The sequence below is a fragment of the Sciurus vulgaris genome, assembly GCF_902686455.1.
Source record: "Sciurus vulgaris genome assembly, chromosome: 8".
Classification (NCBI taxonomy): domain Eukaryota; kingdom Metazoa; phylum Chordata; class Mammalia; order Rodentia; family Sciuridae; genus Sciurus; species Sciurus vulgaris.
In genome coordinates this window covers 144,191,826-144,208,935 of record NC_136468.1, presented here as the reverse complement: position 1 = coordinate 144,208,935, position 17,110 = coordinate 144,191,826, and the positions used below count along the sequence as shown (strand labels likewise).

Sequence of the window (17,110 nt, the reverse complement as noted above, 5' to 3'; positions counted from 1 at the left end):
TGTAAACGCTGAAAGAGTGAAATGCCGCATCCAGATTTAATTGACGTGGCTGCTTTTCTGAGTCTTGGAATGCCATTATTTTTATAGATGAAGGATTTTTAGGCTGAGATGGGAACCGAACTCAGGGATGGACAGGGGGCTGTAACTTGTCTACCTCAGAATGAAGTTGGATTTGTTTCTTATTTCCCAGAGGATGAACAATTTTTGAAAGACCCTCAAATTGGAGGTTAGAACTGACTTCAGTCCTCAAGATTTTACCATTCAGTGACCTTTTTCTTAAAGCAGTTGAATTGAAGGCATTGTTAAAATTGGAATCCCAGATTTATCAATTTTTTTATTGCCCTTAAATTTCGAGTTGTAGAAAAAAGCCTTTTCTTGCTCCAAGGTTAAGTAGCAATTTACCCGTTCGCTTTTAGTCTTGTATCTTTTTTTTTTTTTTTTTTTTGTACCAGGTATCGAACCCAGGGATACCTAGCCACTGAGCCACATCCTCAGCCTCTATTTTTTCTTTTTAGACAGGGTCTCACTGAGTTGCTTGGGGCCTCACTAAATTGCTGAAGCTGACTTTGAATTTGTAATCCTCCTGCCTCAACCTCTGAGCTGCTAGGATCACTGGCATGCGCCACCACACCCAACCCTTGGGGTAGTTTTAAAATTATTTTCCTGTAGAAATTGTTCTAAGTTATCTCACTCTGCATGAGGTCAGTTTTGGTAGCCTGCGTTTACCTAGAAAAATTACTCATTTCTTGTAGGCTGTGTAATTTATCCATGTAGCTTTTTATTCTTTCCCCCTGGAATCATGCCCCTTCTGTGGAAACAGTGCTCTGAGCTACCAAGAAGCTTTTTTCAGTGTTTTCACCCTTTGGTGGGCTTTCTCCTGCTGGAAGAAGTTTTGGAGCAACTGGGGGCCTCATACTGGCTCCCCTGCTTTCTCGCTGGGCAGTTTTTCTCAGAATGTCCTTGCTGGATGCCAAGGATTGCACTAGGAAGATGAAAGATCTCTCACTGAGATTTGGGTATTTTTTTATGCTTAGGAATATTTTGGAGATTTGGGCATTGGGCATTCTTCGCATACTACTTACATTGATGGTGTGGTTTTTAAACATTTTAAAAAAAATTTGGGCTGGGGATATAGCTCAGTTGGTAGAGTGTTTGCCTTGCAAGCATAAGGCCCTGGGTTCAATCCCCATTGAGTTACATCCTCAGCATCCCCCCCCCCGCCCCCGCTTTTTTTTTTTTTTGGTACCAGGGATTAAACCCAGGGGTGCTTAACTACTGAACCACATATCCAGCCCTTTTTTATTTTTATTTTGAGACAGAGCCTCACCAAGTTGCTGAGGCTGGCTTCAAATTTGTTATCTTCCTGCCTCAGCCTCCTGAGTGCTGGGATTATAGGTCCGCCCAGCCCTTTTTTAAATGTTTATGTTGAGACTGTGTCTTGCTAAGTTGCCCAGAGTGACCTTGAATTTGTAATCCTCCTAACTCAGCCTCTGGAGTCACTGGGATGACAGTCATGTGCCCCCATACCCAGTGAGGGTCTGATTTTTGTGCAGCTTTATTTTTTCATTTTGGCTCTGGGGATTGAACCAGGGCCTCCCTCATGCTAATCATGTGCCCTACCCCTGCCTGACCCAATGTTTTGAAGGTTATGTGGGGAGAGGTGGATTTAGGCAGTTACCATTGTCCTTTGCACTGTTCCAGACACTATTGTGCTGTAATGACTAGCAAATACGAATAATTACAGACAGTACTAACTCATTTTGTTCCTTTGACAACCCTATGACATGGGTTTTACGGTCCCCATTGTGTAGATGACTTAGTAGAGAGTTTAAATAACTAGCCTGGGGTCACACATCTGGGATTTGAACTGAAATAGCCTGGGACCAGAGTTCCTGTCCATAAGGCTTTGCCACCACACAGTGTTCACCCAGTGAAGGGTTGTCTTTTTTTTTTTTTTTTTTTTTTTTTTAATCATAAACTCTATCCTGAAAGATCTGGTCCTCAAACCTAGCTTATACCATTATGCATTTTTCCATCATTTTTTTCCTCCCAGTAGAAAGCAAGGCATACGTGCCACTCAGCTTCAGACTCACACACCAGGTTAACATGGATATTTTGAAGCCAAAAGGGAAAGAGATTTGATGTTTTATTTTATTTTTTGTGGTGCTGGGGATTGAACCCAGGGCCTTGTACTTGTGAGGCAAGCACTCTACCAACTGAGCTACATCCCCAGCCCAAGATTTGACACTTTAATTGGTTTACGTGGGCAGACTCATTAGCTTAGGTGGGCAGCGTGAGGGTCCCACTCTGCTTCTGGAAACTAAATACCCGGAGGCCTTCTGTGCCACTTTATTCCCTGGAGCTGGGAGACCCAGGGGTGGAGAAGCTGGGGCCAGGCTTCGATCTGCCGTTGTTTTCACAGGGGCTGGTGGAGGTGGCCTTGCACGGGTCCTGGGGGCTGGATTAGCAGGCCTCAGATAATCTCGGTTGGGCTTCCTGGTGGGGAATTGTGTCTTGATCTCTGATTGCTCTCTCAGGGAGCGGAGGGCATGCCAGTATTTTATTCTTTTGACGTGAGCCTTGTGATTTTTCTTAGATAGTCAGAATGATGTTTGGAGTCCTCCCAAAGCACTGATCAGATGCCACAGGAAAAGTGAAAAATAAATGTTAGTTAATATAAACAACAGAAATGTCAAAATCGGACTGACCCTGGATTCCTGCACTTCCTGATCACTCGTGGTCAGAGCAGTCTTGCGTGTATTGTGATGGTCATTACCGCGTGGGCCATGGACTGCATACTGTGTTCCAAACACTGCCCGGCTTGGAGGCGACTCAGCCAGGGTCTGCCACTGAGCGTCCCTGTCTGCCACTCGGCACCTTCATTCGCCCTTCTCATTCCCGGCCCCGAACCTGGAGTTCCTCCTGCCCCCTCTTTCTTTCCATCCTTATGTGACACCCGTAGGCCGCCCCGATGGCGGGGCATTGTGTCCCCTTCGCGCTCCTTTTTGCTCCTGCTGTTGCTGCTCCGGGTCCTCAGCTCTTGGAGTTCCGCCTGGACTGTCGCCGCGGCTTTCCCAGCGCCCTGTGCGACTCTATCCTTGCTCACACAGGAGCTTGAAGGGTCAGTGACAAGTGGAAATCAGGTCGCGGTGCTGCTCTGCCTTAAGTTCCGGAGACCTTTCCCATTTCACGACAAACAAAGCTGGGTTTTGGCAGCATCCTGAGGCGCTGCAACATCAGATCAGGCCTTCGGTGGCCCCCTGGCTTCATCTGCCTTTGTGGGACTGCCCCCAGCGGAGCGGTCAGGCCTGGTCTGCTGGTACCCTTGGTCCTCCTTCTCCCTCCGCCTGGGTGTCCCTCTCCTGCACATCTGCACGTGCGGCCTCGCTCTTCCACTTCTAGGGTGGATGTTGCCCGGTAGGTGCCGGCTGTGGCTCCGCCGGCTGCCTGCTAGCCTGGGTCCATCCCCAGGGCGCCCTCCCCGCCCCTGTGCAAGGAGCCTCCACCTTCCTCTCCGTACTTGCGTCCCCTCACCCTGTCTCATTCCTTTTTGGAGCACCATCTGACGTTTCATTTGCTTACCTGTCATTTCTTTGGTTTCTCTTTCCCCCACTATAAAGAAAGCTTTGAGGGTAGAGGCTTTGTTAACTGGGTGTCCTCAGTGCCCAGATGCTCGTGGTAGGTGTTCTGAGTGCTGCGGGAATGGATTTGGTAGGCCCTTCTCGTCTGTTATCTCAGATAATTCTTTCCTTAGCTTCCATGAAGTATAATTTATATACCATGCAAATCACCCATTCAGTGGTTTTTGGTACATTCACATAATAATCATCACAATTTTAGAACATTTTTTTCACTTCAGAAAGAAACCTCCGGTCCCTTAGCCATTATCCGTCTCATCCCCTCTCACCCCTCAGCCCTGAGCAAGCAGGCCCTACTTCCTGTCTCTGGATTTGCCTAGTCTGGATATTTCATATCAGTGGATTTATACAATGTGTCCTCTCCTGTCTGGCTTCTTCCACTTGGCATGTTTTCAAGGTTCATCCAGATGTAACATTTATCAGTATTACATTCCTTTTAATGACCGAGTAATAATCCACTGTATGAATTCTTACCTCATATAACAGTGTAAATGTGCTTTTTTGTTGTTGGGGAACTGAATCCAGGGCCTCACACATGCTAGGCACGTGCTCCATCACTGAGGTATATCATCTGTCTGGATTCTTGGCAAGCTCTTTTCCTGGGGGGTGTACTGGGCATTGAACCCAGGGGCACACTACCACTGAGCCACATCCCCAGGCACCCCCCCCCCCCCCCCTTTTTTTTTTTTTTTCAGAGATGTGGTTTCACTAAGTTGCTGAGGCTGGCCTTGAACTTAAGTTCCTCCTGCCTCAGCTGGGTTGATGTCATTATGCCCTGGCTCTCAGTTTACTCTTAAAATATCATTTTGCAGAGGAGGAAGTTGAGGGGGGAGCTAAGGAACTTGCCCAGGTCACAGGGCTAGTAGGTGTGGAGCTTCGGCGGGTTTCTGGGGATTAGGAACTCCCCCTGGAGTCCTGTGTGGCCCTCTGGTCCTTCCTGCATGATGTGGTACAGCTCTTCCCCCTCCCACTCTCTCTCTTTCCCTGTTGGGAAACACTCTGATTGGGCCAGTGTTTATTGAGAGTCTCTTAAAAGTCCATTTGCTTGTTAGTGCTGGGACAGTATATTTAATATTGACTTAGGTTCCTGGGGGTATTGAGAAGCATTGAATTAGCATGGAAAGATCTGGAATAATTTGACTTTAGAAATGACTCTCTTACTCCAATTCTTGGTGACTTTTTTTTTTTTTTTTTTTGGGTGCTGGGGATCAAACCCAGGGCCTTGTGCTTACAAGGCAAGCACTCTACCGACTGAGCCATCTCCCCAGCCCCTCTTGGTGACTTTTGAAATCCATGAAGGAAATCTTGCTGGAAATTAGAAAGCACTCCTCTGAAGCAATTGCCATCCAGGATAGATGTGTATTTTAAAATCATCGTGTTTGAAATAATTTCAAAGCTACACAAAAGACACAGAGAACGCCTGCTTATTTCTCACCCAGATTTACCAGTGGACATGGTAGCACGTTTGCCGTGTCTTCCACTGTCTCTGTATACACGTACATACTTATACATACATGTACTGTGTATATCATTTTTTCCCTGAACCATTTGAGATAAGTTGCAGAGATGATGTTTGATTGCTCAAATGCTTCAGGGTCTATTTCCTAAAAACAGGGGTTCCTGATCACATAACCACAGTACATCATCGGACTTTGCATTATAATAGTCCTGCTGTCAAATCCTTAGACCTCTTTCAGACTGTTCCAGTAATGTCAAGACAATCAAGAGACAAAACACACGAAAACTCTTTTCCCGTTTACCCCTTTCTTTCTGATACATGTCATTGTCCAGGATCATGCCCTGTAGTGCTTTTGATGTCTTGTCACTGACTTTTACTCTGATGCTTTCCCCTCAGTCCTAGGCTTTCGTGGGTGTGATGTTTGTGAAGAGTACAACACACCAGCAGTTTGTAGACTGTCACCTATTTTGGGTTTGCCTAGTGTCCCTCGTAATTAGTCAGGTAGTGCAGTTTTGGAGAGAATATCACAGAAACCAGGCTTGCATTCTCATTGCATTGTATCAGGGGACACAGTGCCATTTTAACCATAACTTTCATTTTTTCTTTAGGATAATATCTACGAAATTTTTCTCCTGCAAATTTTTTTTTTTTTTTTTTTGTAGTAGGGATTAACCAGGGATGCTTTACAACTGAGCCTCATCCCCAGCCCTTTTTTGAAAACATTTTTTAAAATTTTGAGACAGTCTCACTAAATTGTTTAGGCTTTATTAAGGCTGGCCTCCAACTTGGGATCTCCTATCTCAGTCTCCTAAGTCACTGGGATTATAGGTGTGCACCACCCCACCTGGTACTATTAAAAAAAAAAAAACAAAAAACAAAAAAGCATTTTGGCCAGATGTGGATGTGGTGGCACATGCCTGTAATCCCAGGGCCTTGGGAGGCTGAGGCAGGAGGATCATGAGTTCAAAGCCAGCTTTAGCAACTTAGGCCCTAAGCAACTTACTAAGAACCTGTCTCAAAATAAAAAAGCGGATATGGCGCAGTGGTTAAGCACCCCTGGGTTCAATGCTTGGTATCCCTCCCTTCAAAAAAAGCCTTTTGTGGGGAGCACTGTGAATTCATTGCTGTATCACGTTCCTTCTACTTTACTTTCATTTTTTGGTATTGGCGATTGAATATCCTGTTCTTTCTGAAATATTCACCTACTAGTTTTAGTGACTATTCCTGAACTATTAATATGATTTCCAGATGGTGAAATTCTATGTTCGTGATCTGTGATTCTGCTGCACAGTTTTCCCCATGTGTCATTTTTTGTTGTGGCAGAACATCCATTTCTAAGTGTGGGGCCTGTCTCAGCGCACCCACCTGCCCTGCCGCCTCCCTGGCCATCCATCCCATCTTCTCTCACCCAACCTCCAGCCCCGGCTGCTTCTGGCAGCCCTCAGTCTGCTTCGTCTGAATGTGACTTCGCGTCACCTCCTGTGCATGAAATCCTGCCGCCTCCTTTTGTGGCTGGCTTTTTTCACTTCATCCTGTTGCTTATTCATCTACCAGTGGCCACCTGGGTGGCTTCCACCTTTTAGTGTTTGTGAAAAATGTCACTATGAACAGGTGTACACAGATCTGGTTGAACTCTGCTTTCATTTACTTTTGGTATAGACCCAAAGTGGAATTTCTGGATCATAGGGTAATTCCATGGTGAATTTTTTGAGGAACCTTCATGAATTAAAAAAAAAAAAAATTAATTACCATCTGTATGGACTCTGATTTCCCTTTTTCTTCCTGGGTTATGATTTGTTAACATCATTATTTACTGTCACTACTTTGGTCAGTGGGAGGCCCCTCAAGCTGGCTACCAAACCCATACCCTTTATTTTTTAGGTATCAGAATTGAACCCAGGGGCACTTTACCACTGAGCCACACCCCCAGCCCTTTTTATTTTATTTTTTTTGAGACAGGGGCTCACTAAGTTGCTGAGGCTGGCCTAGAGCTCGGGATCCTTCTACCTCAGCCTCCCCAGCCGCTGGGATCAGGGTGTGTGCCACCACGCCCTGCTGTCTTTGCCCTTCGACGTGTCCTCCCTGGAATGCTTTCTCACTGTGCCCAGGAAGGTGTTCTGGGTGTACTTTCACTGCCTAAGCCCTGGGCTCAGCCATTTCTCCTAGCCAGTTCCTTTTGTGGAGAATGGTGTGAGAAACTGAGATAAGGGTGTCAGATGTGTTGGTTGCTCCTGGGGCGTCATGGCTTCTGAACCTCTTTGGGGGAGAGAGAGAGAGAGAGAGAGAGAGAGAGAGAGAGAGAGAGAGAGAGAGAGAGAGAGAGAGAGAGAGAGAGAGTGTGTGTGTGTGTGTGTGTGTGTGTGTGTGTGTGTACACTTGCATGGAAGCATGTGCACTCTTTCTTTTATCGTGCTGGGGACTGACCCAGGGGTCTTGAGCGTGCCCTACCCCCGAGCTGGCCCCCATCTTGTTTCGATACGTAGCCTAAGAATTCACGCTGACCGCTCCGGTCGCCACGGTACACTCAGGATTCATTCTGACTTTCTCCTAATATTTGTGTGTCTCCCTGGGCCACCCGCGTGCGGCTCAGCCATTGCGTGGAGAGAAGTGCTGACATGGGCCTCTGTTTTTCACTGTTTTTCCTTCTTTCAAGATGGTTTCACCCAAATATCACTGGTGTGGAGGCCGAAAATCTACTGTTGACACGAGGAGTTGATGGCAGCTTTTTGGCAAGACCCAGTAAAAGTAACCCTGGAGACTTCACCCTCTCTGTTAGGTAAGTTGAAAGTCCAGCTCGGCAATGCTGAAGCCACTTGCCGTCCTCGTTGAGAGCTCGAAGGAGGCCGGCTGCCGGGCGTGGGGTCTGGTGGGCCCTGGCCTGCTCACGGCTCTGCTGGGGCCTCCCAGAGCAAGGGGCCTGGGAGCTCCACAGTATGGTGGTGGCATTCCTGCTGCCCAGGGTCCACTGAGCCACATCCCGGAGCCCCCCGAGGGCCAGCTCCTGTTTCCATGTCTTGAACCCGGTCCTGCATTTTTCCTTTCCTTGCTCTTGACTTCTTCATGGGAAAAGACTGTAAAGGTTTCTTCAGATGACTTTCCTTTGTCAAATAAAACATTTCTGAGGAAGTCGTGGTCCCCTTTGTTCCCCTGCCCAGTCCCGTTTCCCTCGCTCTCTCTCCAGAGGAAACCACCATCCAGAGGTTGGCATAGATCCTTCCTGAAGACCATGTTTTTATGCTTGACTGTATTTGTGCCACGTGTGAATGATCTAAAGTTGGTTTGTGTTTTCAGAGTTCACTGTAGAAATAATTCTATAATGTGTGTAACATCGTGCGACTTTAAAAACATTTTTTTTATTCTATGCTAGTACATGTAGATCTAACTATTCATCTTAATGACTATTTAGTAATCAGATGGTTGAACATACCAGTTTATCCAGGCTCCTGGTGATGGATAGTAGGTTGTTTTTAGTTTAAAAAAAAAAAATTATGATTGGTTGGGGTTGTGGCTCAGTGATAGAGTACTTGCCTAGCATGTGTGAGACACTGGGTTCAATTCTCAACACCTCATAAAAAATAAATAAATAGAGAAATAAGGCTGGGGAGATAGCTCAGTTGATAGAGTGCTCACCTTGCAAGCACAAGGCCCTGGGTTCAATTCCCAGCACTGCCAAAAAAAAAAAAAAAAAAAAAAAAAAAAATATATATATATATATATATATATATATATATTAAGCATCCTTTTACATGTCTCTTTGAGCAGTGTTGGAAGATGTTTCTCCTAGCGGTTGACTTTCACTTACATGCTTATTCTCCTTATACTATCTCCTTCTGGGAATTAGAACTGAACTGCTTTATGAATTTGATTTTTTAATCAATATTATTTTTAAATAAAGAGGAAAATAAGATAAGTTCTTGAAAATTTATTTAAGATCTCTTTGAGAGTCAGGAAGTCCTTTTTAAGCATAGATTAATTTCTTGAGGAGTCTCCGTTACTAGCTTTTACTTCTGTTTTACTATAAGGAGTGGGTAGACATCTTTGTAAGTTTCCTGGGCTTGTCTTGTTGCAGACTTTTTTTTTGAATGTGCAGGGGATTGAACCCAGGGCCTTGACATGCTAAGCATATGCCCTGCCACTGAACTCCTCCCCTTTTGGTTTCCTCCCCTTTTGGTTTCTATACCTGTGTGTGTGTGTGTGTGTGTGTGTGTGTGTGTGTGTGTGTGTGTGTGTGTGTGTGTGTAGGATTTGAACTATAGTTTGCTTTACCACTTAGTTACACCCCTAACCTTTAAAATTTTTTTTGAAATTTTAATCATTTTTTATTTCTCAGTAAGTTTCCAAGGCTGGCCTTGAACTTGTGATCCTCCTGCTTCAGCCTCCTGGGTAGCTGGGATTGCAGGCGTGCACCTCTGCACCTGCCTCAGCACAGATTTGTAACCTGACATTGTATGGCATCTGAGCTGTAAGGGTTTGGGTAGCAATTAGAGAATAATAGCCATGATGGTGATGAGGGGGCGCCTAGCAAACAGTGTTGGGGACTGTCCAGGTCATCGTGCCAAGCATGCTACACATTTTATTTAATCTCACAAAAACTTACGAATAAGAACACTATTATTCGTTTTTTTAAAAACTTGGGCTGGGTTAGTTAGATCTCACTAGTTACATTGAAATTCTATGCAGCTTTATTTTATTTTTTGCAATGCTGGAGGTTAACCCAGGGCCCCGTGTGTGTGAGGAAAGTGCCCCACCACTGAGCTACATCCCCACTTCACAGGGAAGGAAGCGGAGGCACAGAGGTTAAGTTAGTAAATGAGTCTCAGAGCTAGTAAGCAGGGCCACACTGTGGAACCAACTTTTCTTTCTTTCTTTTTCTTTTTCTTTTTTTTTCCTCTCCCTTTCCCTCGGACTTTTATTTTGAGAAATTTCAGATCTATAGAAAAGTTGAAAGATGACTAGAGTAAACACCTGTATTCCTTTCACCTGTTAACATTTTGCCATATTTTCTCTTTCTCTTTTTAATTTTGTATAATGTGCACTTTTTTCCTCCTGAAATTCTTTTTTTTGGAGGCGTGGCAGAATTTGGGACTGAACCCAGGGCCTCATGCTTGCTGGGCAAGTGTACCACAGGGCTAACCTCCCAGCCCAAAATTTTTAAATTTTTAATTGACATATAGTAATTGTATATATTTATGGGGAACATAAAACGGTTCAAAAACCTCAAAGCCCTCAAATAACCAGCTAAGGATCATTCACTGCATGTAACTGGGTTTCTGTTTCCCTTTAATCTAGAACAGCTCCCTCTCCTGGCCTTTTTAACTTCCTTTTTGACTTCTTGATTTCTCAGATTGTCCCCAGCCTGGACTTGCTGATTGTCTCCCCATTTGTAGACTTAAACATTTTTGGTAAGCACATAATATAGGTGAGGTTGGGTCCATCCCCTTATTTCACATCCGAGGACAAATAATATGCGTTGTCCTATCTTTTGGAGGTATTCAGTTTAGTCACTAGGTAATGGTGTTGCTAGATTTTTCCATTGTAAAAGTTACCGTTTCCACAAGGCACAATGGTGCAGGTTTATTAAACTCAGCTATGTGGGAGACTGAGACAGAAAGAGCACAAGTTCAAGGCCAGTTAGGCAACTTAGTGATACCCTGTGTCAAAATAAAAAGGGTGGTGATGTAGCTCAGAGGTAGAGCAGTGGTAAAGCACTCCTTGGTTGAATCCCCAGTATTGCCCCACCCCCCAAAAAAATTACCTTTTTCCTTTCACAATAAAAGATCTGTGAGAGGATAGTTTGTAGTTTGTGGTGTGTAAATATCCTTTTCCCAACACATTTTCTTTTTTTGGTGATTCTAGGGATTGAAACCAGGGTCTCACACATGCTAAGCAAGTGGTCTACTACTGAGCTATACCCCCAGCTTCTTTTTAAAACTTTTTTTTTAATATATATATTTTTTTCAGTTATATGGACACAATATCCTTATCTATTTATTTGTATGTGGTGCTGAGGGTCCAACCCAGTGCCCCACAGGTGCAAGGCAAGTGTTCCACTACTGAGCCACAGCCCCAGGCCCTTTTTAAAAAAAGGTTTTGAGACAGGGTCTTACTCAGTTGCCCAGGTTGACCTTGAACTTGGGGTTCTCTTACCTCAGCTTTTTTTTTTTTTTTCCTTCCCTTTCCCCCGCTGCTAGGGATCGAACCCAGGGCCCCATGCTTGTAAGGCAAGCACTTTACCAACTGAGCTATCTCCCCAGCCCTCCAACCTCAGCTTCTTGAGTTGCTGAATTGCAGGTGTGTGCCTGTCAGGCCTGGCTCCCAGTACATTTTCATGTAGTAACTTTTAGCATCTATTGATGAATTTTATTTGGGTAAATTATTATATTGGCAATTGAAAATTTACTATTTAAAAATTTTTTTTTAGTTGTCGATGGACCTTTATTTTATTCATTTATTTCTTTTTTTTGCGGTGTTGGGGTTTAGAACTCAGGACATTGTGCTTGCAAGGCAAGCACTCTACCAACTGAGCTATATCTCCAGCCTTATTCATTTATTTATATGTGGTGCTGAGAATCGAACCCAGTGCCTTGCACATGCTAGGCAAGCACTCTACCACTGAGCCACAACCACAGCCCGAAAATTTACTATTTTTCAACTTGTTATTTCTTCTACATTTACTAGTTGATATTCTTCTATAAAGAGGTACTTGAGCCAGCCCCTGTGACCCCCTCTGTTTTGTTTTGTTTTGTTTGTTTGTTTGTTTTTTCAGTGCTGAGGATCAAACCCAGGGCCTTTTGCATGCTAGGAAAGTGTTCTACTGAGCTGCACCCCAGCTCTTTCCCCTTTTTCTTTTTGAGTATCACTGTAATGATACCTAAGGAAGTTTTTCTTTTCTTTTTTAACCAATGTGTTTTAAATTCAGTGGTATATATTATTATTTTTGGTACCAGGAATTGAACCCAGAGATGCTTAACCTCTGAGCCACATCCCCAGCCCTTTTTATATTTTATTTTGAGACGGGGTCTCACTGAATTGCTAATGCTGGTCCCAAACTTGCAGTCCTCCTGCTTCAGCCTCCCTGGTCGCAGGGATTATGGGTGTGTGCCACCAAATCTTCCAATTGCCCCAGTTTTGGCCAGTGTTGCTCCTGTATCTTTTAACCTCTCCCCAGTCATCTCCTTTACTTCCTTCTGGCTGTATGAAATGCCGGGATCACCTATTTTATAAACCTTGATTCTTTTGTGGGGATTTAGAAACCATGGTATAGGTGAATGTCATTGCTCTAGGCTCCTATAGTGAGTGGACCCACTGGGAAGTATTTATTGGAAACCAGGTGTTCTTACTGTTAGTTCCAGTGCAATCCGACTTCCTCATCTTTTCCCATCCTGCATTTGTTTCCCTTCTGCAGCAATGACTTGTTTTCAACAGCAGTAATAGAGGACCTCATTTGCCTGATCCTATACTATAAAAATAGTTTTCAGAATCACTGTACTACTGTCTATACTGTATCACCTAGTGGTGTTTGACCACTGAGACACATGCCCAGCACCTTTTATTTTTTATTTTGAGACAGGGTCTCACTAAGTTGCTTAGGGCCTTGCTAAGTTACTGAGGCTGGTCTCGAACTTGTGATCCTCCTGCCTCAGCCTCCCAACTCATTGGGATTACAGGTGTGTACCACCGTGCCCGACTCCACTGTCATTTCTTTACAAGTCTATTAAATGCTCAATGTTACTTTGGACTTAATTTTGTTCTTAGACTAAGGGAACAAGTATTGTGTTGAAAAGTTACTGGCATTCATTTTCTGGGGAGTCATGAACTTACTACACAAGTTGGTTCATTGCTTTCTGTTTGTATTCAGTTTTTTGGTCCTTGCTGATTTTATTTTTTGAGTTTGTGAAACATATAGAATTTGAAAATCAAAACTATATAGAGGGCTGGGGAGATAGCTCAGCTAGTAGAGTGCTTGCTTTGCAAGCACAAGGCCCTGAGTTCGATCCCCAGTACCGAAAACAAAACAAAACAACAAAAAGAACTATATAGAAAGATTTATCCTGAGAAATTTCATTCTTATCCTTGCAGCCCCTTGCATACTATCTTCATGCATCCCTGTAGGTAAGATTTGCAGTAATGCTGATTTATCCTTTTGTGTTTCTTTTTATAAAAACAAGCAAATACACTTTTTCTTATTATTTTCATCTTAAACTATGATCTTAATTACATTTATTTTTTTAATTGATACATAAAAACAAAATTATAGGGTAATGATGTTCATTTTTCTTTTTTTTGTTTTTATTTTATTTCATTTTATTGTTTTAAATTTTTTTAGTTGGACACATACTTTATTTATTTTTATGTGGTGCCGAGGATCAAACCCAGTTCCTCTCATGTGCTAGGCAAGCGCTCTACCACTGAGCCACAACCCCAGCTGAAGAGCTACAATCTCAGCCCCATTTTTCTTTTATTTTATGCCTGAAATATAATAATAAATATTTTTCCTTCTGTTTTTCTTCACTTGTAGACTCATAACCTTTCTCATCTTTAACAGCTGCACAGTACTTGTTGTGTGAATATTCCCTAATTTCTTTGTATAATCTTCAACAGATGGCAATGTAGTTGTCTCCCATATTCCATTTGTCTCCCATATTTTGAAATATGTATATAATACCTCAGTGAATATACATAATCACCTTGTGCACATGTTGTTTTGTGCTTTTGGAAATATATCTTCAGGTGAATTCCTGGGAGTGAGATGAGGAAGGTGTCGTTCATATGTGCATAGTTTTTCCAAGGTCCCCTCCACAGGGCTTGGACTGTCCCACTGGCAGTGTGTGAAGATGCCTATTTTTTCCTCAGCTTGATCAATTGAGTGTGTTGAACTTTTTTTTTTCTTTTTTTTTGCCAGTCAAGTGAGAAATGATATCTCAGTGAATGTTAATTTGCTAATTTTCGATTATGGTAGAAGCCAAACAGTTTTCAAAAGTTTCAAGGTCATGTGTGCATCTTTTTTTCTGAACTAGGGATGGAACCTGGGGCACTCTAGCACTGAGCTGCACCCCATCCCTTTTTAGTTTGAGACAACGTCTCACCAAGTTGCCCAGGCTGTCCTCAGTCTTGTAATCCTCCTGCATCAGCCTCCCTAGTAGCTGGGATTACAGGAATGTGCATCGTGCCTGGCCAATGCTGTTTCTTTTTCTTTTTCTTTTTTTTTTTTTTTTTTGGTGTTGGGGATTGAAACCTTGGCCTTGAACCCAAGGCCTTGTGTTCTCATGCTAGGCAAGTGCTCTACACTAAACTACACCCCTGGCCCCAGAACCAGTGCTCTTAACAACTCTGTAAGAGTTTCACATTTTATGTTTTTTTTCATATTTGATGCATGTTAAGTATTCCTTATCTGAAATGTTCAGGACTAGAAAGAAGTATTTCAGATTTCAGATTCTGGAATATTTGCATGTATATAATTGGGGCACCTTGGGGATATGCCCCATGTTTCAGTATGAGATTAGCTTGTTTCATATTCACCTTATGCACATAACCTGAAGGTAATTTTATACAGGATTTTTAATGTCCCAGGGGCACTTTACCACTGAGCCACATCACCAGCTTTTTATTTTATTTTTTGAGACAGAGTCTCAGTAAGTTGCTTAGGACCTTGAACTTGTGATCCTCCTGTCTCAGCCTCCTGGATCACTGGTATTTACGGGCATAGGCCACCATATGTGGCCAGTAATCATGTTTTTGGGATCCATTATGTCATTATATATTGATCTAGTCCATACTTGAAATATCTGTTTTTATATTGGGTCATTAAATAAAGGCCAGAAATAGGAAGTGCAGGTGTTGAAATAGAGCCATATGGGCTGGAGGAGCGTATATCAAGTGCTTTTTCACCCACCGGAAAAGCTTGACACCAAATATTAGAAATCGATACTGTCATTAATGTTATAGGACAGTTCTTTTTTGTCCTTAGTTTCCATTTTCCTTTTTCTTTGGTAGGAAGAGACTTTATTAATAATGTTACAGGTACAGTGTAAAAATACATAAGGGGCCAAGTGAGGTGGTGCATGTCTCTCTAATCCTAGTGACTTGGGAGGCTGAAGCAGGGGGGTTCGCTAGTTCAAGACCGGCCTTAAAATAAAACTCTTAAAAAGGGCCAGGCATGTGACACAGTGGTAGAGTGCTTGCCTAACATGTACAAGATCCTGGCTTCGATCCCACCACAATAAATAAATAGATATCCCTGGGGGGGGGTCCGTGGTGGAGCATGTTTAGCATATATGAGGTTCTGACTTTGAGCCTCAGCACCATAAAAAGTGGGGTCACTGGGAGGTGTAGGACAGAGGTAGAGCTCTTACCTCCCATGTGCACAGTGCCTGGGTTCAATCCCAGTACCACAAAAAGGTGGTGTGTCAGTGTTTACTATGTTTGCCATTTTGGGGTTTCCAGACCCCCTGGGTCCAGAAGAGTCCTCATGGTTGGGTGTTCTTGAAATGCATTTACTAGTTTAGAAAACCAAACAAATGATAGACTCCTAGTTAACTAAAATGTGAAGTTTAAGAAAGTTTTGGCCATTGTTATATCAACTTGGAGGATGACACATTAGCCATCTCATGCTGGAGAATGTTAATTATGTGTGTCTTTAAAGTGAGTTTTCTTTTTGTTTTTGTTTTTTTGGTGGTGGTACTGGGGACCAAAGCCAAGCCCTCTTCCATGCTAAGCATATGCTATATCACTGAGCTACACCCCCAGCCCTAAAGTAATTTTTAAAGATAAAATTACATGTAGTATTGTAAATTTACAGTGAGATGAGTTTTGACAAGTATGTTGTTTATGTAACCAATACTCCAATCAAAGTATAGAACATTTCCATCCTAGAAAATCCCCGTGTGCCCCTTTCCAGTTCCCTCCCTGTAAGAGAAAACTACTATTCTCATTTATATTCCCATAGGCCAGTCCTGTTTATGTATTTTCATAAAAATGAAATTGTACAGTGTATATTCCTTTGTGTTTAGCTCCCCCCCCACCCCCCTTTTCAGTGCTGGGAACTGAAGCCAGGGCCATGGCATGCTGGGCAAGTGCTCTGTCATTTGAGCTGTACTCCCAGCCCAACGTAATGCTTTTGAGATTCATTCATGTTGCGTGTCTCGGTGGTTCTTTGGTTTTTTTATTGCTGTGTGCTATTCTATGATATGAGTGAGCCACTATTTTTCATGCAATCTTGCAGGGAATATTTAAGTTTACAAATTTTTCTTTTATGAATAAGGCTGCGATGAATGTTCTCATACAGGTCTTTTGTGCCTATTCAGCTTCATTTCTTTTGGGCAAAATACTTAGGAGTAGATTTGCTGGATTACAAGGTAGGTATGTGTTTAATTTTGACTTTAATTGTGTGGGTAATTGATTAATGATGATAATAATCATTGTCACTTAATATACACAAGTAAATGGGTCAGTCATTCAAAACAGAAGGTGTACAATGTACGGAAACTAATAAATAAAGCCCTTGGGGTTGAGATGGTTGATGGTTCTTTCACCCCTTTGTCTGGATGGGTTTTTTTTTCAATGTTTTTAGGTGAAATCTAATTTTGAATGTGAAATTCTTTTTTACTAGGATAACTCGTCATTTATTTTTTGCTCCCCCTTTCCAATGAACTATTTTAGAAGAAATGGAGCTGTCACCCACATCAAGATTCAGAACACTGGAGACTACTATGACCTGTACGGAGGGGAGAAGTTTGCCACTCTGGCTGAACTGGTGCAGTATTACATGGAGCACCATGGACAACTGAAGGAGAAAAACGGAGATGTTATCGAGCTCAAGTATCCCCTGAACTGTGCAGATCCCACCTCTGAAAGGTCAGTGGCATCTTGGTGACCGCAAAGCCTGCCCCTGTCCTGTGCCCTGTGCGTAGACGAATGCATTGTTTGGGTCTGCCAAGGGCTGGCCCCTGTTCCTCAGGCTGTAATCCTAATGTGTTATTTAGATAAGAGTGATAGAATTCAGTTGCTCTCAGAG

The 17,110-nt window shown here is 43.1% G+C and overlaps 1 protein-coding gene across 2 annotated transcripts in view; it reads left to right on the top strand.

Moving 5' to 3' along the window:
* The window catches only part of PTPN11 (protein tyrosine phosphatase non-receptor type 11), an 82,665-nt gene that overhangs the window by 18,071 nt on the left and 47,484 nt on the right, over positions 1 to 17,110 (top strand). Inside the window, exons 2-3 of one of the 2 annotated variants that reach the window (XM_079149583.1) lie at positions 7,751 to 7,873; positions 16,759 to 16,950. In XM_079149583.1, coding sequence (XP_079005709.1) covers positions 7,751 to 7,873; positions 16,759 to 16,950 — 315 coding nt within the window. Of the gene's footprint in view, positions 1 to 7,750; positions 7,874 to 16,755; positions 16,951 to 17,110 lie in introns of both variants that reach the window. The other variant, XM_079149582.1, reaches the window with a different exon arrangement.